Here is a 23156-nt window from a genome sequence, read left to right on the forward strand (position 1 = left end):
CGACCCCTCGTTTATTGCGGTTAATTGGTTCCAGACCCAACCATAATAAATGACTTTCTGAAAAGTAGGATCCCTTATTATTAATGGAATATTTTTTTTATAGTTGGAGCATAGAAAACAATAGGGTGTTTAACACTAAAAGAGATCTGTCAACATGAACTAGCACCCCTATAGTCACCTTTACAATTGTATTACCCAGTAAAATAGACATAATAACAGTAAATAAGCCATTTAAGACATAAATAAAACTTGTGCTTTTGATGTGTTTGCTCCTTAGGGGAGCTGAGTGGCAGGCAGACAGGAAGTGATGTCCGGGGTTCAAAATGGAGTTGCAGCTTCGCATGGGTTATGGATGCAAAAGTAGTTTTCTTTTAATGAAGGATTTTTGGGCCTGTTATGAGATAATTCAAAGCTGGAAATAAAAGTCAGTTGTTCCAGTTTGGTGCTTGTGTGTCAGTAACAATACTGACACCTAGTGACCAGTGTAGAATACTACACATCATTCACACATTGTGTTTCTGTTTTAGTTCATTTTGCCATTAATTTAGGCCAAATATATGTAACTTTGCTTCAATAGGCATATATTTTAATGACGATTTTGGATCAACATTTGCAATAAAAGACTGCTGTAATAAGACTAAGCTCCAGAACCCTCCCCTTCTCTATTCAATATACCCCACATACCTATTAAAAGCATTTGAAATGATAAATTGCATGCATGGTACTCCCGACTAAGGAAGGAATGATAATGTAAGATGATCCTAAAATGTTACATAACTCATTTCCAAATGCATATATTGTATTTGCAAGATATCTTGCAGACTTAGAGGAGGAAAGTGGCTTCTAGAGAAGGCAGGGTTGGAAAAGAAAGTGAGCCAGATAAATGGTTGAGATAAAGGCTTTTCAAATTATGTATTAATTGATGGTGGAATGAAAAATGTTCCTAAACCCTAAACCCCCCCAAGGGGTTGAGCTCGAACATGATGGATACAACAAGCTGAAAGAATGAAGACACGGAATGATGTTGTCTTTGCTGCCCCCTGCTGGCCAATTGGGCTTGGTTGCTTGCATGTGTGGTGGTGAGCATGACCAAACGGATTCCATCAGCATTAAACTGCGGCAGGACATTGTGTCTTCAATAGTGATGCCGTCTGGACTGCAATGTTGGACTTTTGTCATGATTACTTTTTAGTTGGAGTTTCGACTGGTCAAAGGCCAATTAGGCCCAATTCCATGGTTTTGGGTGGGAGTACCCGCTGAACAGATGACCTGTCAGTCACAGACTACATTTTTATATTAGGTTCATGTTTCGGAGATACTATAGCTGGTAGTAGTGGAAAATTCCAGAAACCTTCCAAGTTTTGGAAGGTAAGCAATATTTTTGAGGAAAATGTGCCTTCTAAAGGGGAGCGCGCAGGCCACACAGCTAGGACACCCGTGTTCAATTCCACCCTCGGCCATCTCTGTGTGGAGTTTGCATGTTCTCCCCGTGCATGCGTGGGTTTTCTCCAGGTACTCCGGTTTCCTCCCACTTTCCAAAAACATGCTAGGTTAATTGGCAACTCCAAATTGTCCATAGGTATGAATGTGAGTGTGAATGGTTGTTTGTCTATATGTGCCCTGTGATTGGCTGGCCACCAGTCCAGGGTGTACCCCGCCTCTCGCCCCAAGACAGCTGGGATAGGCTCCAGCATGCCTGCGAGCCTCGTAACCCTCCTTATTGTCACTATAGAGACTGGGAGATGCATTCATGAACACTCTGAAAATCACAATATATGTCTGCTCCTGCATATGCTCCTGTGCAATACTATGTGTATATTTTGGATATCTTGTATATATCTTGTATATATCTTGTAAAATTGTCTTTTCTACTGTACTTTTGTATCCTTTTTTTATTGTAATATTTTTTTCTTATTTATTTATTTCTTTTTTTAACTTGACTACTGCACTGAAAGGAGAAGCTCTCCAATCCCGTTGTACATCTTGTATAATGACAAAGGCCATTCCATTCCATTCCACTCCTCCCACATTCCAAAAACATGCTAGGTTAATTGGCGACTCCAAATTGTCCATAGGTATGAATGTGAGTGTGAATGGTTGTTTGTCTATATGTGCCCTGTGATTGGCTGGCCACCAGTCCAGGGTGTACCCCGCCTCTCGAATGAATGTGCCTTTTAAAAAGAACTTAGGCATTTGAAGCCCAATTTGTGAGAGAATTAACCGTGTGCATATATTGCTTTTTCTGCCAACAGTAATTAAAAAAAAAACAAAAAAACACCCACACAGCAGCCTCTCATGGACTTCAGAGTGCCCTAATTCCACTCAAAATAATGGCCAATGAAAACCATTTTGTATAAAAGCAAAATACCCAGGATAAGATGTGAAAACAGGACATAAGCCGTTAAAGACGCATGTCCCCCAGGTCCGGTGCCCCCAGTAGCCTCCCTTGTGTTCTTCTTACAAAGTTTATGTGATTATATCAGTTTATTTCATATTATTTGTGTGTGTTTGGGTCATTTCTGTTTTTGTATATGCCACGTAATATATCCACATAAACCACAAAGCATCTTTGACGTCTGAGTCATTATGGTCAATGTCGAAATGAGTTTATTTAAAATAAAAACAGTGCTCTAAAAGAAGACTTATTGGCATGAAAATGAAGTCAACAAATACAATATCAGGAGTCCAGAGTTGGGCCTCTACATTTTGATTGTGTGTGCATGCTACCTTCTCTGGTTATATTCTGACTTCTTCAATCAGTCTCTATAGTCAGAACTGCAAACACTCCAAATGTGTGCAGTTCTTCTAGTCACAGTGCAATGAAAGACATAATTGTACACGAGTAGGAAGCTCCATGCCTGAGAGATTAGGCGTTAAACCTAAACAGTAGGTTATTTATAGACATTTATTACAAAAAAAAATACAGTATTTGATTCAAAACATCACATTGTTGGAGGTTTTGGGTCCTTTTTATTGTGTGAGGGCTCTTAGTTGGCGTTGGCCATGAGCTGCTCTGTGAAAAGTTTCTTCAGCTGAGCCACTTCTTTGCTCAGACAGTTGAGCTGAGACTTCAGGTAGTGGTTCTCATGCTGATACTTGACCTCTGTGTGACCTTGAGCGGTAGGCTGGATGTTGGGGTTTGTGGGTGAGGCGATGCACTGGGGAGACTGTCTCCCCCTCCTGCTGTCGTCGCCCTGCAGGGGGAGCCAGGGAGTCGAGTGCCCCTCTCCATTGTCGCCTCCGCTCAGTCCGTGACCGTTAAGGGTCTCGCGGTGACCCTCCCCTGCAGGGGGTGCAGGGCTGCGTCTGGTGCTGCCGGGGTCCCCAGCGGCGTCACCTCCCTCGGTATTACCGGGCGTCTTGAAACGCAGCTTATGAGGGAGGTTCTTCATCGCCTCAGCCTGGTCCACCTTGGCTGCAGTGTGGTGGACATCAGACGCGTACATGTCAAAGGTCACCTCCTCCGCTCTGAGAGGCGATGCTTTGCCATTGTCGCTTAGCCTGTCTTCAAAGAAGATGGGGCTGCCCACGCTGGAGCCCCCCGGGGTGGAGAACCCTGAGTCTTCTGACAGGTTACCAGCCTCCCTGGAGCTCCGCCCACTCAGCTGACCTGTCATGTTGTTTGTGTGCGAGGATGAGGAGTTGAGGAGATAATAGTGGGGGGTCACACTTGGAGCGGCGTGTTGAGGAGCGGCCGACAAGGGCAGGATGGAGGCGTTGGACGGGTCTTTCACTAAACCAAACCGGAACTTCAGAGCCAAAAGCTCGGCCCGGAGACGAGCGTTCTCCTCCAGCAGTGCCAGCACGCGGCTCTCCAGAACCATGTCGTTCACACGACGCTTTTCACGGGAACGCTTCGCCGCCTCGTTGTTCTTCCTCCTCTTATCCCAGTAACCTTCATCCTTCTTGTCAAGCGGGATGAATTCACGCTTGCGTCTGATGCTGGACGAGGGGCTCTCCTTGCGTTTGATGGCGGCCGTGCGGCCCAGCAGGGAACGCGCCAATAGGCTACTGGAGGTCAGGACGGACACGCTTTCATCTGGGAAGGACACCGGCGCTCCTCCTCCTCCTGTGGGGGATTCAAGCGTGTGGAGCACCGCTCCATCTTGCTGCACTCTCATCTCCTTGGACTCCTCGTCGAACATGGAAGTTGAGGAATGGGAATGACCACGGAGTGGTGCTGACAGACCACTACGCTTCTCAGGCTGTGTTGGGACTGCAGCAATAGTGCCACCTACTGGCCGGAAACACACAACGGCGGGAGATGAAGGATTTAATGGTTACGCAAGCGCCATTACAACACAATATTATGCAACCCTATTACACTTGTGCAGTCAAACTGGAACGACTTGTACCATATTATGCCTTCAATATGGGCCAAACACTAAGCCGCTGGGATGGCGTAACACTTTTCACGTTACATCCTATTGCAAATCCTGGCTGCATTTTGACCTACATTTTACATTCTTAATAATTTAGCCATCTTTTTAAATGCCTCATTAGGCGCGACACACTTTACTATTCCACCTCATATTTAGCGTCTTAAGTCAGGACATTTGAACCAACCCATGCAAACTGGTTTGTATTTTAGAGTAAAAATATAAATGATAATAACAAAATAATGTATGATTTAAAAAAAAATGCAAATAAAATAGTTGTACCTGCAATGAATGGTGAATTCCGGTGCCGGTCCAGCGAGTCAGCAGATGCTGTGTAGTGTTGTAGTGACTTAATATCACCGATGCTGTCCTCCACTCCGCTCCACTCCACTCCACGCTCCACCAAGACCGCCTCTTATTGCAACGCGGAGTTCAGTTCGGGACGGTCTCTATCCTCGCTTGAACTAGCTGGGCCCCCGTTGGTGTGCACAAGTCAAGCACTGGGACGGACGGCCTCCTAAAAGTAACCCCACACCCCCCCACCCCTCCCAACCACGTCCGCCCATTCATTCCCCCCGCCCAGTGCAAAGGATGGACAAATGCGTCAGACTGGCGTCGTCATCAGACCGATGTGGCCCCGCCCCTTTTGGCAAAGTCATCACAGTGAAGCAATGTTACACCACCACAATACAGGAGCTTTATTGGAGCGCAGAAACACTTTGGGCACCCCTGCAAAAAAGTGAAACTCATATTTTATACATGAATGTATTCATATGGTAATGGTTTTATTTCATTTGAACATGCATCACATTACAATTGAATGCATCACATAATCAGTTCACAGTTCCACATGTCCAAAAGGAGTAGGAAGAAGCAAAGCTTATTAAATCCTACCCGTCCATCTGGTACTTTTACAATCAGTAACTGTTACATTTGTTCACTTCCTGCTTTCCTAATATAATTTATTTTTTTTTTAAAATCATGTACAGAAGTACGAGGTGATATGACCATCCAATGCCATAATGTGTACCATAGTAAGTGTCAATATAGTGATATATATAGCACATCATGACTGGTTCAAGACTCTTCATCCTTGTATTTAGCAAACATCAACTGCTTGTATTGTTTCTTGAATTGGCTCATCGTTGTGCATTGTTTGAGTTCCTTACTCAATCCATTCCATAGTTTGATTCCACATACTGAAATGCTATGGCTTTTTAACGTAGTCCTAGCATATAAGTGTTTCAAATGTTGTAGATGAATTCAACTGAAAAACTTCCAAAATGATGCAAAAACATTTGACTGGTCTGAATTTAACTCCTGAATGTAACTATAAATAAATAAAAATAAATCATATTAACTTCCTGTATATTTTCACTGCCTCATTTAAAAATAAATAAATAAATACTATGAAGTAAATGCATTACTTTCAATAAATACCAAATGTTCTGTCCTCAATACGGTCACAGGACATGAATCATCATGATGAACAATGTAGTAGCTATACCACATATCTCATATAGTACAGTATACACCACAGGGGGTACTTGATATTTAAAATTACATTTTTTTTTTAAAAGATTGATAAGATATACATCACAATTTGTAATGGGAATCACCCCGGGCAACAGAAACTGGAAAAAGTTCCTTTTTAATAAAGTTCACATCAAAATCCTTACATGAATGAATTGTAGAGACATTCACCAGGTATCGCTGACTAACATGCTAGCAAGACTAACAAGAGTCTCTTAAAGGGGACCTACTATGCTCATTTTTCATCCATTTTGTATTGAGTTGTGGACTCTGCTGCAGAAAACTCTATAGATCTTCCAGAATCTGCACCTATTCCAGCTGTGTTTCCTTGGGATTCGCTGCTTCCTGCCATTTATTCCACCCATGGCCCGCTTCTGATTACACCCACTCTGCTGTGATTGATCGCGATCTTAAGTACCATACTTCCCATACTTCCAGACTACTGCCGATCCCCACTTAGGAGATACTGAATGCAGGCGTAGTGTGTCCGACATTAATGCACCTTTCCCGACGAGAGTGCGCTGCTTCAGGCTTCAGCAACATTCATTCATTCATTTTCTATGCTTATCCTCACGAGGGTTGCGGGGGGTACTGGAGCCTATCCCAGGGGGTGCTGGAGCCTATCCCAGCTGTCTTCGGGTGAGAGGCGGGGTACACCCTGGACTGGTCGCCAGCCAATCACAGGGCACATATAGACAAACAACCATTCACACTCACATTCATACCTACGGACAATTTGGAGTGGCCAAGGGTGGGGTTGAACCCTGGTCACCTAGCTGTGAGGTCTGCGCGCTAACCACTCGATCGCCATGCAGCCCGCTTCAGCACCAGCTTGGCGGATAGTTCACGTTAATGCTCACCAAAATGTCGTCGACAGATGTAAATGTTTTTTCCTCTTGCTGGGAATCTCAAACTGCAACCACTTCTGCCTTAGCTTGCCTTTGCCTGGTTCAGAAAAGGAATAGGTCCCCACTGTCATGCATTTATTGTAGCTTACTGTGAGGATGAGAATGAATGTAAATAGCAGAAGTAGCATACATTATAGCGATCTAACTTATATCTTAGTCTGTATGAAAAACTAAGACAGGAATTAAATTAAATTAAAAGCACTGTGTGAACACAGAGCCACCAGTTTGTAAATCTTACCTTTATAGTTTCAGCATTTGGGACCAACTATGAGGTGAGAAAAGGGGTAAGAATACAGTATAATAGTCTATCTGTGCACCCCGGGATTAAAGTTAGATGGTGTGTTGAAGGACCGTCATGCAAAGTGGGACATGCCTCCACTCGCAACACATACAAAACTGTACGACCAGTGCAAGGGCTGTGTTTTTCCATCTTGGTTCACCAAAAGTGTTTTTCTCTGATTAGAGTGTACTTGGAAAAAGGTTAACAACCACGATTGTAGCAACAACACGCTTTTATGATCATAAAATGGACTTCACCGCCTTTTCCAATAAAGCTCTTTTCCCGATGATGTCTCAGCGTTTAATTGCAGGGAATTGTTCCTTTTGGCTTCTCTTGTCTGGCCTGTTTGACCTTCTCTGTTATTGTGCAACCAAACCAACACCCACACTGCAAAGCATGAATGCTAAGGTAACCGGGCAATTAGAAATACTTCTTAGTACACTTGTACAACACTGGAATTTACTACTCTGAGCATTCTTATTGTGGTGAAGCCTGGAATCCATTCAATTGTGCAGATAATGAAGATATCATACAATACTGGATGGTGGTGCTATAATGTAGCATGTTCATGTAAGGTACATTATTTTCAAAGTAGAAGAAATGAATGTTAGTGGGTAGAATGAATATACTGGAAATGATTTGTTCCCAAGTGGTATCGGAGGTATGCCCTCAACTAACCTGTTTTACAGTAATCTGCGATGTATGTATGCTGACGGTAGGCAGTGAACTCCACACACGGAATCATATCACGTATGTAAACCGCCTGAGCAAACACGCTTAGGTTTATAGTGAGATACACTTTTAGCCTTTTTCCTCCTCTCTGTTTGGCCACGTTGCTTTCTTGATAGAGACCGAGGCCGATGGCTTTACAGCCACGGTACAGTAGCTCCTCCAAATAAGGGTTTGTTATCAGGGAATTTTCCGCTAGTAAAACGCATTACAGAAAGCGTTCTGGGTGACGCCATCGTTGTAGCATATGACCCGGGATAATGTAGAGCTGTTGGAAATAATTCATCATATGATTTTTTTTTTTTTTGGGCAAAATTCTGTCAAATGTACTTCCAGGAAAGGATAGAGACTCTATAGTCAATAAGGAAAATTCTTGTGGGTTTTGCTCTTCACTGTAATCACAAGATGGAACCCATACACGATAATAATATAGGAAGTAATAACAGTCATAGGCAGCCACAATCGTGTTTCGCAGCTGGCCCGGGAACGCCTTGATGTTCCTCTGGTTGGAGGTGTCCAGAGACCGGGAAGTCTGGACTTCCCTACTGCTGCCCCCGTGACCCCCACCCCCAAATAATACACACAATGTGTTTGTTCAGAGACAGTGATTAGGACCCTAGCAGCGAGTGGTACCTGTTAGACTAGGGGTGGGCAAACTACGGCTCGGGGGGCCACATGCGGCCTACCAAAAGTTTGAATCCGTCCCGCCAGTTGTTTTCTAAGTATTTCCACTTTTAACATACAAACTGGCAACATGTCTTGCAAGTTGGATGTCTTCATTCATTCTACCGCTTTTCCTCACGAGGGTTGCAGGGGGTGCTGGAGCCTATCCCAGCTGTCTTCTGGGGAGAGGCGGGGTACACCCTGGACTAGTCGCCAGCCAATCACAGGGCACATATAGACAAACAACCATTCACACTCACATTCATACCTATGGACAATTTGGAGTCGCCAATTAACCTAGCATGTTTTTGGAATGTGGGAGGAAACCGGAGTACCCGGAGAAAACCCACGCATGCACAGGGAGAACATGCAAACTCCACACAGAGATGGATGAGGGTGGAATTGAAGCCTGGTCTCCTAGCTGTGAGGTTTGCGCGCTAACCACTCGACCGCCGTGCAGCCCGTCGGATGTCTTATTTAGTAAAAAAATAAAAAAACTGCAAAATGAAATTACATAGTTTGATGTGGTCTGGTGTTTAAAGTGCTCCTGAAAAAAGGGACATAAGAACATACAGCGGATAGCATAACACTTTTACAGCTAAAATTAGACAAATAATTCAAGGAAAATTATAAGCATAAAATAGTGTGTGTGTGTGTGTGTGTGTGTGTTAAATGTGTGTTTTGCCCCACCGGACAATTTTGCTAACTCAATGCGGCCCACGAGTCAAAATATTTGTCCACCCCTGTGTTAGACCCTATTAAGTCTGCTATGTTTATTATTATCCCCCAACTTCCATTTTGTATGCCACCTATCCCAGCTGATTTTGGGACACCCTGGACTGGTCGCCAGCCAATCACAGGGCACATATAGACAATCAGCTACACTCTCATTCATGGACAGTTTGGACAATTTAGATTCGCCAGTTAAGCTAACATGCATTTGTTTTGAATGTGGGAGGAAACCGGAGTACCCGGAGATGCCCAACTCAGGTCTTCTTGATGCCCTGACTGTGTGGCTAACATGCTGACCACTCGGAAGCACGTATGACCTGGTGAAAAACGTGATATTTCAAGGGTCTTGAACGTGAACCTCCCGATTCCACGAAAACCCCTGAGAAATTGTATAAAAAGTAGCCCCTGCTACCAGTTTCACCAATCGTCACCAAATTTCATCAGACAGACATTTTGGTTTGGACCAGCCGTCTTAAGCCAAAACCAGGGCTTGTATTTTCACAAACTCCTTCTCCGGACTTGGAACAAATGAGGCCAAATTCAAATCACGGTCTTAGACCGATGGATGACAACAAATTGCAAAGCGTTTTAGCTTGATTTTAGCTAGATGTCCTAGGATGTGGGAGCTGTAAGGTTTGGTAACCAACCTGGCACAAAAATGTTAATAACTGGCCTCCACAAGGTAAGAGCTTCATCATAATATGTGTATGATCTATTAGTCACGGCATGTTTATTTACTTACCTCAACCCTGAATTACGTGGTGGGGCGAGGCTGCTTGCAGCTTTAATAATTTTTAGAATGACACCAAGTAAAGCCGGTTCTAGAGGTCTTTTGTTTCAGTTTTCATAAGCTTCTTTAGAGGAATTATATGCATGAGCTGTTTATTATTATAGCTGTGTGTAAACTTCTCAGGGAAGTCCTAATGAATTTTCAGGCATATCAAGCTTTATTATGGAAACTGTAACTCCACAATTTGTGGTTTTCCCACTAAAAATAATGTTTTTTTCACAAATACTCAAATCCTGAATGACAAATACACTGCCAAAACAGCCATACTTGAAACAAGGCAAAACTATCATAAAATTAGACAACTAAGCAAAATTTGCTTGGCTAGAATTCTTAAAACTAAACATTTTTTCTTGTGAATTTAAGACTATAAAAAGTCATAAAATGAGAAATCATGACTAATTTTAAGCAAGTTGTTTGTAATCACATCAACAGATTTAAAATGTCCTTATTACAAGAACAGATTAAGCCAAATATTCTTATTAATATCATTACCTGAGATAACATGTACTTTTATAATGCTAGATTTAAGCAAAATGTTCTTCCATATTCTGGATATGGGAATATTATTCTTTATTGATCAAAAATGTGTGCTCTTAAAATTGCTATTTGTTCTAATGTTGTGCTTGTTTTAAGCAGAAATACAAGGATTACTAGATATGGAAAAAGGAGATAAATCTTAAAATAAGAAAACTTTAAAATACCATTTTCATAATACATCTGAGCTGAGAGATACACTACATATATGTAGTGTATTTCTCAGCTCAGATGTATTATTTGTATATTAAACCAATCCAACTGTTGAATGGCGCCTCAGAAACTTGTAGATGATCAGAGTGACTGTTTGCTTTACACAACAGGAAGAGAGTTACATCACAGACCTGGCTGCCTTACGAAATAAATGTAACACGTCTACTTATGAAATTGGCTTTGCATCAGGCTTCTTTAGAAATGGATGTCGAAATACTCGCTTTTAAATGTCAGTCGCTAATCCCTGTCAATATCAAACACCATTTGGGGACGTAGTTTGAATCGGTTATTATCTGCAAACGTATTATCTGTAAACATTATGTTTACGTCACACATCAGTGGTTAAAAAGTCCCATATTTTTATCTAGTTTTGCCCCCCCCCACACACACATAATAACACACCAGTGGGGGCTCTCTGCAGTCAGTTAACACGATAGGAAAACGAGTTTCCTATCCTAAGTCTGCAGGTTCAACAAGTTCATGCTGAAATTCTTGACATGCTAACCGACCGCCTTATGGAACAGTGACCTTGACCCGAGGGCCGGGGGGGTGGAAGTAAGATAAACCTGTAGACGGAGTGTTGTCTCAACTGAAAAACATGTCCCACAAGAATTTACAAGAGGGCGGTTTGTTGACTTCCTTTGGGACTGAGATAGACTTTATTGGTCCACAATTGCGTTTGGAAAAATGTATATGTATTTATTTGTGTATGGACTAAGGATAACATCACTTTGACTCATGCAATTTAACTCTTTCATTCATTCATTCATTTTCTACAGCTTTTTCCTCATGAGGGTCGGGGGGGGGGTGCTGGAGCCTATCCCAGTTGTCTTCGGGCGAGAGGCAGGGTACACCCTGGACTGGTTGCCAGCCAATCACAGGGCACATATAGACAAACAACCATTCACACTCACATTCATACCTATGGACAATTTGGAGTCGCCAATTAACCTAGCATGTTTTTGGAATGTGGGAGGAAACCGGAGTACCCGGAGAAAACCCACGCATGCACGGGGAGAACATGCAAACTCCACACAGAGATGCCAGAGGGTGGAATTGAACCCTGTTCTCCTAGCTGTGAGGTCTGCGCACTAACCACTAGACCGCCGTGCCCGCAATTTAACTCTTTTAGATCTAATTTTCTCTTTACTAAAGTCCATGTACTTTAGTTGGGTAGTACTGATGTTTTAAACCAGGTATTGAGTAGAAGTGGGTGATGCTACAAATTATGTATCAATCTGATACCAAGTAAACACAGTACCAATATCACTGAAACGGATACCAATACCTTTTTTAAGATCATTTAAATCATATATTGATTTTGCCTTCACCGAGGATAGAACCAGCAACCTTCAGGTTGTTAGAATGAAAGTAGTTAGAATGTAGTATTCTTGTGTGAAACCATGCCAAAGTTTCAGATAAAGAATTCTGCACATTTGGAAGTGAGCACTGAAAGAAGTTTGGGATGGCTCAAAACATGCGGTTTTAGAAGGCGTGGTCAAATTGTCCCTTTTATGATGTCACAGAGGAGCAGACTTTCTTATATGGGCTTGGCTGTAAGACAGATAAGCTCTCTGCTATCCTTTGCTAATAGCCTTTTCCGACCAAAATTAGTGGCTCTACCTAAGTGGTAGTCCCGCAAAACACATTAGATGTTACCAATGTCGTAGAAAACATTGAGTAACCTCCTTTGTTGACAAACTTCGGACTGTCCAATCTCTAGATCCAACACATATGACTGTGGGAACAAAACTTAGAAGACAATTGAAACTGTTGGAAATTTTAAAAACATAAAACAGCAACAGAAATGGGGAAAAAAGGTGTTATATTTAAAAAAAAAGACCCATTTTACAACAATAAACTTGTCATTTTATGAAGAATAAACAATGTCATCTTAGTAGCATTGAATTGATATATTTATTGAAAGAAAAATTTTAAAAAATTAGGATGGCAAATAAGTAATATTACAATTTTTTTAACCAAGATTTTTTAAGAAGAATTTTTAATATTTGGAAAATAACAAAAAAAAAAGCAAAAATGGGGGAAAATGAAAAGATACCAACATTCATACAAATATAACACTTTTCCCCTATACCACAAAGTTTTTCTTAGCATAACTTTAAGTGTTGAGTTCCACCATATGAAGTGGTCTTATCATCCCATCCTTTTATAGTATTTGCCCCCCCCCCACATGCTACAGAAATGTTGGCCAAGTGTAGCCATAGCAGACAGGAAGCTGTGTTTCTCGAACAATACCCGAGTTTTCCCCCATGAAAGATAAAATGTAGGAAACTATTAAAACAAGGGGGCAGTGGGAAGGAAGGGCTAAATAAGGAAGTTTCCTAGGGAAAACAGGAGGATTGACAGGTACAGTATGTGCTACTTTATCTTTCCCATCATAAACTGGCTGTTTTCCTAGTGTCTTTTTTAGCTAGCTAGTAACTTAACACCCCACTTCTATATTTTCAGCCATTTTTAACTTCGGTCATATGACTCTAAATTTAATCTCAAGTTCATTTTTCACCTTCTTCTGACAGGAAGGCTCATGCAAATAGAGAGGCATGCTTTTGACAAATATGTATTTACACTTTCATTTGGAGTGTGGTAGGTAAAAACTGTAATAAATGGAATATACACTCCTTTCTTGACACTTTGCATTTTGAATTTTGCAGCTTCACTCTATCACAGTTTTTCTCAGTAAATTCATTAATGAATATGAGCTATTTCATGGTTGATTACGGCCTATTAATAGTAGAAAAATATGCATATTTAGGTCAATATTACATGCCTGGCCTAAATTAAGCATTTCTTATTTATATATCAAATTAAAATAAACTGTTTATGACCTTCTACATACAGTTTTTAACATTATTACAGCCCTCTGGACATGCAATAACACCCCTATCGCCACTTTGACACATTTATTTCAAAACTTAGTCAATATAATAAAAAAAAAAACATCTTCCAGGCGTGTGGCCAGGAAGTGAAGTTGGGGATTTGCGGGTTGACTTTTGGCTGAAGTACAGCCACAACAGTAGCCCGTGTTATCATTACATTTATTATTATTATTATTATATTATTGTGCATATTGCGAGATACCTGCAATAAAAGCTTGTTGTTGTGGCGATCAAATCCGGTGCTTGTATGAGTGCAGAATACTACATTTCATTTTCTGCTTTTTTGAGTAATAATAGACTGTAGTCAACCACAAACCAGTGATCATTTATTAATTAGTTAATTTAGGATAATGTTAGGGCCCGATGTTCTAACTGCGAAGGGGCGGGGTATGACTGTATGTCTTATTTATGTTTCAAACGGCTTATTGTCTGTTGTTTATGTGTGTTATATTGGGTAATACGGGTGTAAAGGTGACCATAGGGGTGTTATTTTGTGTCTAGAGAGCTCTAATAATGTTAAACCTATTTAGAGGGTTATAAACAGGTTTTCCATGGTCAAACGACAAAAATGTTTCATTTATATGTAAGCGGTTAGCCAGAATAAACAAAGAATGAGTATAAAGTGGATCCGTGTACATTTGCACCTTTGCAAATGTTTGGTTTATAGACAGTTTCTCATTCACCATAATGCTAATAATACTAATAATTTTTAAATGTGGAGTTGACAATCCAGGCTTTTAGCTACTGTATTTATTATACATTACTTAGGAAAATGTTCAAAAGGCATCCACTGTACTGCGGTGTACATTTCACCCTTTTATTATTGACTGACTTTATTGATCCTTGTCTGCCATTTCCCAACGTACTTTACCGTGATGACCAATAAGCTCTGCTTCCGGCTCTATGATCCTCATTGAATGTTTCCTCTTTGTTATGACTCTCCGCTTTTGTCCTCACTCAAAGGACTTCATAAGCAGCAGCCAGGAAGCCATCGACCAAAGTCAGCGTGACGGTGTAGATCCCCTTTCCAAAACCCGCCCACAGAAACAGCCACTGGGGTGCAGCAAGCTTAGTTGGAGCTGTTACGTCAAGTGCTCTGCAGAATAGACTGGGGGGTGGGAGGGTCTTGGGGAAAAGGGCAACAGGGTGGCTGACATAGTTAACCTGTCACAGAAAGAAGGTCACAGGCATTAATCACTAATAGCTCCCTATTATGAAAATTGCTGCGGACTGTGTTTCATTTCATTGTTAATTGTTATTATGATGTTTGCGCCATACTTTAATGGTGCGGGATGATGGTGTTTACTTCATTGTAAAAAAAAAAAAAAAGCTGCTGCAGGGACAGACTGCACTGCAGCAAACTTAAACACTAGCTTGGCCTACTTTCATGTGCGGTGTAAGGTTATCTAATGTGCTAACACTTTGTGGCATTTATGAGCTGCTGCCTGCTGTCAGCTATGGGCGGCACTCCTGGTGTGACAATACAAGTAGCCTTCACCAACCTAGGCAATAGTTCATATTTTCGCCTCCTCATTCTCCTTTATTGTAGAGCTTAACTTCATTTAGTAATTAATGGCAAAAAGACATACTTCCCTGAACATTCCATCTATCTTTATGTGTTTTGTTTGTATATGCTAGTGAATGTGAAAAATGCAGTACTTGGGGGGGGGGGGGGCTTGTGCTAAAGTTATGCGACCAGAACACATTTATGTAACAGAAAAACACAGACTCAAGCCCCCCCATCATGCACAGGACAGCTGTATTGGTGCGGCTAAAAATAGCCTATGACTCATTTTGTTAAACTTGGGGTTCAGTTTCATAACAAGGAGTGTGTGTGTGTGTTCCGGAACTGACTGCTTATTGTCAGCACATGCTAAATAACTCTATGCAGTCCTCAGGTGTCAGTTGTAGCACAAATCACAAACACGGCCTGTTATCACGTCACACTTACATAATCACATCATTGTCTCCGTGTGAGGCATTACAAGGGAAAACAGTGGAATTGTAAAGAAGCCAAGAGCCTTGATGCTGCTTTTCCCCCCATTGCATCTATTCTTAGCCTTTGAAATACGTCACGCTGTTGCCCGAGCAACCGTTTTTTGAACGTTTGGGGAGGGGGGAGAAGGGTTGGGGTATTCAATGCACACAGGACAAAAAAAACATTAATGCAAGACAATCCAGGCAAAAGTGATTTTTTTGTAAATCCGATTAATCAGGTTTCAAACTAATTAATCATGAATAATCACACCAGAAACTATGTCTGAAATATACTGAAAGATAAATGACAGGATAGCATTATATATACTTGTATGTACATATTAACAGATTCAAATCAATATGTAGAACAATTGAATCACACTTTAAACCAGGGGTGGGCAAACTACGGCCCGGGGGCCACATCTGGCCCGCCAAGTGTTTGAATACGGCCCGCCCAATCTTTCAAAAGTATTTAATTTAAACTCAACATACAACCTGGCATCATGGCCTGAGCCAACCTTTTGATGGTTGTATCAATTTTGTTGTTTGACATGGTCTGTTGTTTACAAAGTGCTCCTGAAAAAAGAGACACAAGCACATAATAATAATAAAAATTAAAATAATAATTATTATATTATTATTATAACTATTATGATTATTATGTTTATTATATTAATGCTAATTATTATATTAATTATATATAATAATATTGTTGTATTTGCATATTTTACATAATAATAATATAATAATTATTATTTTAATTTTATTTTAATTATTATATTATTTTTAAAATATTTAAATATAAATATAAAATAATAAATAATAATAGCAGATTGCATGACAATTTTACAGATACAATAATACCAGGTGGACTGTTACTGGAAATTTTGTTATATCAATGCGGCCCGCGAGTCAAAAAGTTTGCCCACCCCTGCTTTAAACCGTGTTGTTATGAGCATCAAAGGGTTGCGTTCAAAGACATGTTCATGTCATTTAAGGTCAGTGTACTTGCGTTCTACATAGTGTAGTTTCCAGCTTGTAGCAAGTGACATCTTGATTAAAAGTTACAAAGTGGGAATATCCACTTCATGTCTTTCTTTATCTTGCTGTTTATTTATACACCCCCCCCCCCCCCACACACACTTTATAAAGTTGTTTGTCCCTGAAACTTACATACAGTATGTTCTACTGCTGATTACTGAAGAACGGAAAAAGGTAGAACCAATCTTCATTTTGTTAGGTTCCATGTTTATTATCTTTATATAGTCAAAGTACACAATTTTGTGTACAATTCTGTGTGCCTTGCAACATTAGTCAATTATCTGCAATGGCCGGTAGAGAAGGGGATTTTGTAAAATGGCTGGGATTGAATGAGCCAAGTCGTCCATCATAAAGGGAAAAAGTTCATGACAACCATAAACCGCAGTCGCTCTCTTTGAGTGGAGCCAAGGATGCATGCTGACGTTTGCAGGGAGCAACAACAAGAAAAATGTATCCCACAACTCAAAGTGAAACTTCAGTTTAAACTCCAAAATGTGAAATACAGGAAGTATTGCCTCATATCAGAAAACTGTAGATTCATTTTTTCCTCATACTTTTTCATCTCAATGCTGCAACTTTGACCAATTATTTCTTATAAATACCATAACTACAAAATATCCATCCATTTTAATACCATTTTAATAAAAAGGGGAAAAAAAACGTCTCAAAGGCGGACATGTGAAGCGTCATTGGCGTCTCTCCACCATGGTCCTCCTGACCTCGAGAGCATCATCCCGACTAAAAGGGTGTGTTGTTCCGCCTGGAAGCATGCCCAGTGCTGGTACCAGGGCTTGGAAGAGTGGCGTGGTCCGGAGGCTTTCAGGAACCCAGAAATAGTGTGTGAAATTGGGTTGAGACAGCGAGCACGGCTTTGCTATGGCGCTCATACACAGATGTATACTAATATATTTGTGCAAAGTGATTTGGTGTGTGAACGTAAATAGACATTAGAGGTGTTATTTTCATTATGTCATCCTGTTTTCAAATATATAAATATATGACAATACGGCGTAAAATGTACCAGATTCTTTCACTGTATTACTAAAGTGAGGTTTGTGCAAGATGGCCGTGCATTGTGTACACTCGATTCTACAGTCAACTTTGTTTTCAAAACTTGCAGTGAGGTCAAAACCGCAAGGTGCTTTCGAGGAAGACTGCGGCGGCCCCATGACAGTTGGAAGAGCGGGTTTAGCTAAACGCTAAGCTAAACGACCAGACTCAAGGCTAGACCGTGACGCCAATTCCATTTTACATTGTCATTCATTAGTGGTGAGTACCATACCATTTTATACTGTACAGAATTCACACATTTACAAATATCACTCAAAATATGAAAATGTATTATTACTGGATAATGCGGTAGTCTACTCAGGTCACTATGAGGTCAATCTGAGCTAATTCTGCAGCTTTGACGTGTGATGGGGAAGTGTGATGATAACCACAGAATCCGAAATGTCAGACACTGACATACTGAGTGGTTTGCCTGCTCAATACAATATGAGTATTACAATTTATACAGTACATACACAAATTAAACTTTTACCTGTAAATAGCAAATAGCCAAAAGCATAACAGCAAATGACTAACAGGTAAATCCACACCTGGTGACTTGTTGTTCTCCTTATAATATGATGTCATAATGATATAACAATGACTCAAGGAGCGTGTTTTATGTTGAGGACGGGCATCATACATATAGAAAATAATTTTATAATGCATCTGGAGGGGCTGTGACGTCAACTGTAAATTCCTGTGTGTAATTAAACCTTTCATGTGCAACAAATTGGTTTATTCAGACAGAACAGGGCGTAAACATCTCCGGTTATGTAAAGTATGTTGTGCAGTTGCATAATCTGTTCGTAATCAGAGGGGTAGAGCGGATATAGATGGCCCACTTTCCACTCGTGTTCATTCCAGCATAGCGGTGGCACACTGTCCTCGCCACTCGGGTTCACACAAGTCAGCTTTTGGATGATAAAGTAACATGATAAAGTCAAATGTACAGCAAATGTATCACTGTTAGAGTTTGATGTGCTGGTACTAGGTTGTGTGTGTACTGTATGTACAGTATTGTGAAGTACTTTGAAGGGTTGATCAGGATTTTATTCTTCAGATTCCAATCATCCATGAGTGAGTTTGGCCGATACTGATACCGATCACATGGATTAATGATACATTTTTCACTTTATTTATTTATGATGAGTGCTATTGGTCATAAAAGGTACCATAAAATGGGGTGGTAAGGGATTCATTCATTTTCTGCCGCTTATCCACACGAGGGTCGCAGGGGGCGCTGACGCCCATCCCAGCTGTCCTCGGGCGAGATTAGGGGCACACCCAGGACCGGTCGCCAGCCAATTACAGGGAACATATAGACAAACAACCATTCACACTCACATTCATACCTATGGAAAACTCCACACAGAGATGGCCGAGGGTGGGATTGAACTCGGGTCTCCTAGCTGTGAGGCCTGCGTGCTAACCACTCGACCGCCGTGCAGCCAGTAAGGGACAATATTGGGAAAATGTTTTAAATGTAATTCTGCCTTTTCATGTTCAACAGGAATTTGCTTTGTGTTGTTTTTTTCCAAAGAAGCAAATATTCTTGAACAAATTGTTAAAACATTTTTTTCCCGAAAATTGTCCCTTGTTACCCCGTCGTCCCTGACATCTCCGTTTTACTGTAATTATTGTTATGTGTTTATGTACATTAAACAACCTTACAAGAAGTCTTTTGAAGATAGTTTTTCCATTGACAATTGAAAAAGTCAATATGTGCCAAATTATAGTGATCCCCGTGGGACAAAAACGAGCTCCAAACTAACCGTATTGCTTGTTTATTTTAAGATTTGTTGTAAAAAGTCACTTTTGTGTCCGTACATGAGAAGGTAAACAGAGGTGTTGACAGCTAGGCTAAGTGTGTAAAGAAATATATAAGAAAAGACATAAATAGATTTGACGGTAAGGGAGCGATCGCCGGCATCGATTGGCGTAGCCTGTGTCAAGCTGTCAAAATGACACCATTGAGGTTTTACAAACTAGTTTTGATTCTCACGGCGATACAGAAAAGAGTGTATTCCTGCGTGACGCAGCACACATTGCACGTTCATGTCATGTCTGTGTTGTCATGACATGAATCGTCAAAGTCGTCACCACATGGCCATGTGATCGCCTCTGAAAGGCATGACAGTCAGCCCTATGAACCCCATTCACTAACAGTGAAATAAATACAAAAATGCAATAACACAAAGTTTCACTTGTTATGGGAACTTTTTCCACATTTTCTGTATTTTCCATAGCCCGTAATACGGATTTGTTTAATGTTCATATAACTGGAAAAATAAAAAGTCATGTTGGATAAGTGAGTCATTGTCATAGCATGTAGTGAAATCCACATGACTTAACAACACCAGCGTACAACATGCACTTTGGGTTTTCTCAAATGTATCTAAATTCATCAATGGACTGATTCAACAAGACTTTGAGGTCTCAGTAGTGTCTTTGTTGTCGAAAGGCTGTTTGTTATAACCCTAAATGATTTGTCTCATTACTCATTTGCGGGGAACTTTCAGTTTATGTAATGCTGCATGCCTTGCAATAGGCTGAAACCATGTTCTTCAAGGTCAGGTGGGAACATGTATAAAATAAAATGAGGGTGGTCCTCCAAGAGGATTTGGAGAAGCTGGACTAAGTATCCAGGGAGAGGGAAGTCTGTTCTTCTCTGCTTAGACTGCTGGCCCTGTGACCCAACCTTGGATAAGCAAAAGTCGTACAGATAGATTTTGATTAATGATGACCCATTTGGCATATAGGGGGAGAAATATATTATAGTAATAGTGGTTTTATTTCATTTGAACATGCATCAGATTACAATTGAATGCATCACATAATCAGTTGACAGTTCCACATGTCCAAAAGGAGTAGGAAGAAGCAAAGCTTATTAAATCCTACCCCTCCATCTGGTACTTTTACAATCAGTAACTGTTACATTTGTTCACTTCCTGCTTTCCTAATATAGTTCAAGTAATTTTTTTTTTTTAGTCATGTACTGAAGTACGAGGTGATATGACCATCCAATGACATAATGGGTACCATAGCAAGTGTCAATATAGTGATATATATAGCACATCATGACTGGTTCAAGACTCTTCATCCTTGTATTTAGCAAACATCAACTGCTTGTATTGTTTCTTGAATTGGCTCATCGTTGTGCATTGTTTGAGGTCCTTACTCAATCCATTCCATAGTTTGATTCCACATACTGAAATGCTATGGCTTTTTAACGTAGTCCTAGCATATAAGTGTTTCAGATTTAGTTCTTCCCTGAGATCATATTTCTCCTCTCTTGTAGAGAAGTATTGGATGACATTTTTTGGTTGTTGGTTGTTTTTAGCCTTATGCATTAGTTTTGCTGTTTGAAGATAAACATATCAGCAAGTTGAAGTATTTGTGATTTTAGAAATGAGGAGTAGAAAAAAATGATGAATACAGTTCTAAAAAGCACAAGTCCCTTGATTATTATTTTTTAACAGTATATAAGTTATTTTTCCGCCGGCACGGCGGTCGAGTGGTTAGCGCGCAGACCTCACAGCTAGGAGACTAGGGTTCAATTCCACCCTCGGCCATCTCTGTGTGGTTTTGCATGTTCTCCCCGTGCATGCATGGGTTTTTTTCTACGGGTACGCCGGTTTCCTCCCACATTCCAAAAACATGCTAGGTTAATTGGCGACTCCAAATTGTCCATAGGTATGAATGTGAGTGTGAATGGTTGTTTGTCTATATGTGCCCTGTGATTGGCTGGCCACCTGTCCAGGGTGTACCCTGCCTCTCGCCCGAAGACAGCTGGGATAGGCTCCAGCACCCCCGCGACCCTCGTGAGGAAAAGCGGTAGAAAATGAATGAATGAAAGTTCTTTTTCCCTAATACAAATTATTGCTTAAAGGAACGAGTGTGTAAACAATCTGTGCTTTCAGAGTACGAGAGCCAGAGACCCAAGGCAATGAATGGCACTGATTCCTTCATTTTACTGTGTTCACCATCAACTGTTGGACTGTCGTAATCGGATCGCTTGTGTAATGGGAATGATCCGGAAAGGGTAAAGAATAGGACAGTTTGTTGAGGACAATGGTGCAACTCAACATAGCCAATGGATGTCTGTTTACTCTGTTCTTACCTCCCGCTAGTCACTGTTCGTTCAGTCATTTTTCCCCAGTGATGTGGCTGTTACAACATGCCCTTCATCGGTGTTAGGACATACTGTATCGCATTCCTCACTGGCATGTTTATTTCCTCATATGCTGCAATGACCAATCGCATGTTCAGCATTTTAGTTGAGTGTAATTTGGAATATTTAGCCCATGAGTTCCTAGATAATAAATCCCGACTATAGGAGGCAACGTGGGAGGATGAGTCATCCCTCATCTGGGATTTGAGTTATGGTGCTGGTGCTGGTGCAGAGGCGAGTCAGGGTCTGTATCTCCATGTGATGTCAGAGCTGTCGCTGCTCTGCTCCATAACCCCCACACAATGCTTTTTGGTATTCCTACATTTGGTTGTTTCGAGACAACACCCTGTGGAGTGCATCGACTACACGCTTAAAGTGTAGATCTTAGTATCTTTCTGAGTACAAATATTGTACTGTATACTCTTGTAATTGTGGTTGCCGCCATTGGTTTTTCCACCGAAATGTGCGCGACACTCTTTGTTTAGTGATGTGTGTACACCAGGGGTCTCAAACTCAATTTACTTGGGGGCCACTGGAGCTAGGGTCTGGGTGAGACTGGGCCGCATCAGGTTTTCCAAAAAACAAAAAACGCATTTATTAAAAACAGAAAAATGAATAAACTTGGCTTTGGTTCCGATTTTCTACAAGAAGAGCTCTGATAAAACATTCCACTGTTCTCAAATATCTTACTTTTTTATTTTTCTACACAAAATACGATGAAAAATAAATAAACAAATCAAGAATAAAGAAAATCAATCAGTAATAAATAAATAAATATAATAATAATAATAAAACGGCAAATAATAAAAACTTAAGAAACCACATATAGTTGGTGGGTAGACAAATTATTTTTTTCAGATTAAAATGAACAAAGCATTATTAGAGCCCTGTAGACATGACAAAACACGACTATAGTCACATTTATACTTTTTTTATTTACAATATTTACATATTGCGCAACTGCAGGGTCTTGAGACACATGCTAACTCGCAAACTAGAGAGCTAGCGACCTAAACGGTAGCCTTCAAGTTATTTCCTTTAAACTTAAATAGCCAAAAACTTACCACTTCCACACGGATAGGGAGGATAACTATTAACAGTTATTTAACCTTTAACATGAACATTAATCAAACGTAATAATTTTTTCTGGGTACATGATACCATACAGCATCCATATCAAACTTGCGCGGGCCGCACTAACATTAAACTTTCATATCAAGGCGGGGGCCTCAAACTAGTGTCCTGCGGGCCACATT

At 40.7% G+C, this 23156-nt stretch overlaps 1 protein-coding gene across 2 annotated transcripts; it reads right to left on the minus strand.

Moving 5' to 3' along the window:
* Positions 1 to 2590: 2590 nt before the first annotated feature.
* nfil3-6 (nuclear factor, interleukin 3 regulated, member 6) lies at positions 2591 to 4889 on the minus strand. Of its 2 annotated transcripts, none has more exons than XM_058050444.1 (2): positions 4662 to 4889; positions 2591 to 4234 (listed from the first exon to the last, which is right to left on the minus strand). In XM_058050444.1, exon 2 carries the CDS (start codon positions 4143 to 4145, stop codon positions 2988 to 2990), a length of 1158 nt encoding a protein of 385 aa, XP_057906427.1. In that variant the 5' UTR covers positions 4146 to 4234; positions 4662 to 4889; the 3' UTR covers positions 2591 to 2987. The 2 variants fall into 2 exon arrangements, with proteins under 2 accessions (XP_057906427.1, XP_057906428.1); XM_058050445.1 differs by having other exon boundaries at positions 2591 to 4237.
* Positions 4890 to 23156: the final 18267 nt, after the last annotated feature.

Source organism: Doryrhamphus excisus, chromosome 15 (assembly GCF_030265055.1).
Source record: "Doryrhamphus excisus isolate RoL2022-K1 chromosome 15, RoL_Dexc_1.0, whole genome shotgun sequence".
Classification (NCBI taxonomy): domain Eukaryota; kingdom Metazoa; phylum Chordata; class Actinopteri; order Syngnathiformes; family Syngnathidae; genus Doryrhamphus; species Doryrhamphus excisus.

Bases quoted from the DNA above. Each gene is read 5' to 3' on its own strand.
- nfil3-6 (XM_058050444.1), bottom strand. From the start codon at position 4,145: ATGTTCGACGAGGAGTCCAAGGAGATGAGAGTGCAGCAAGATGGAGCG.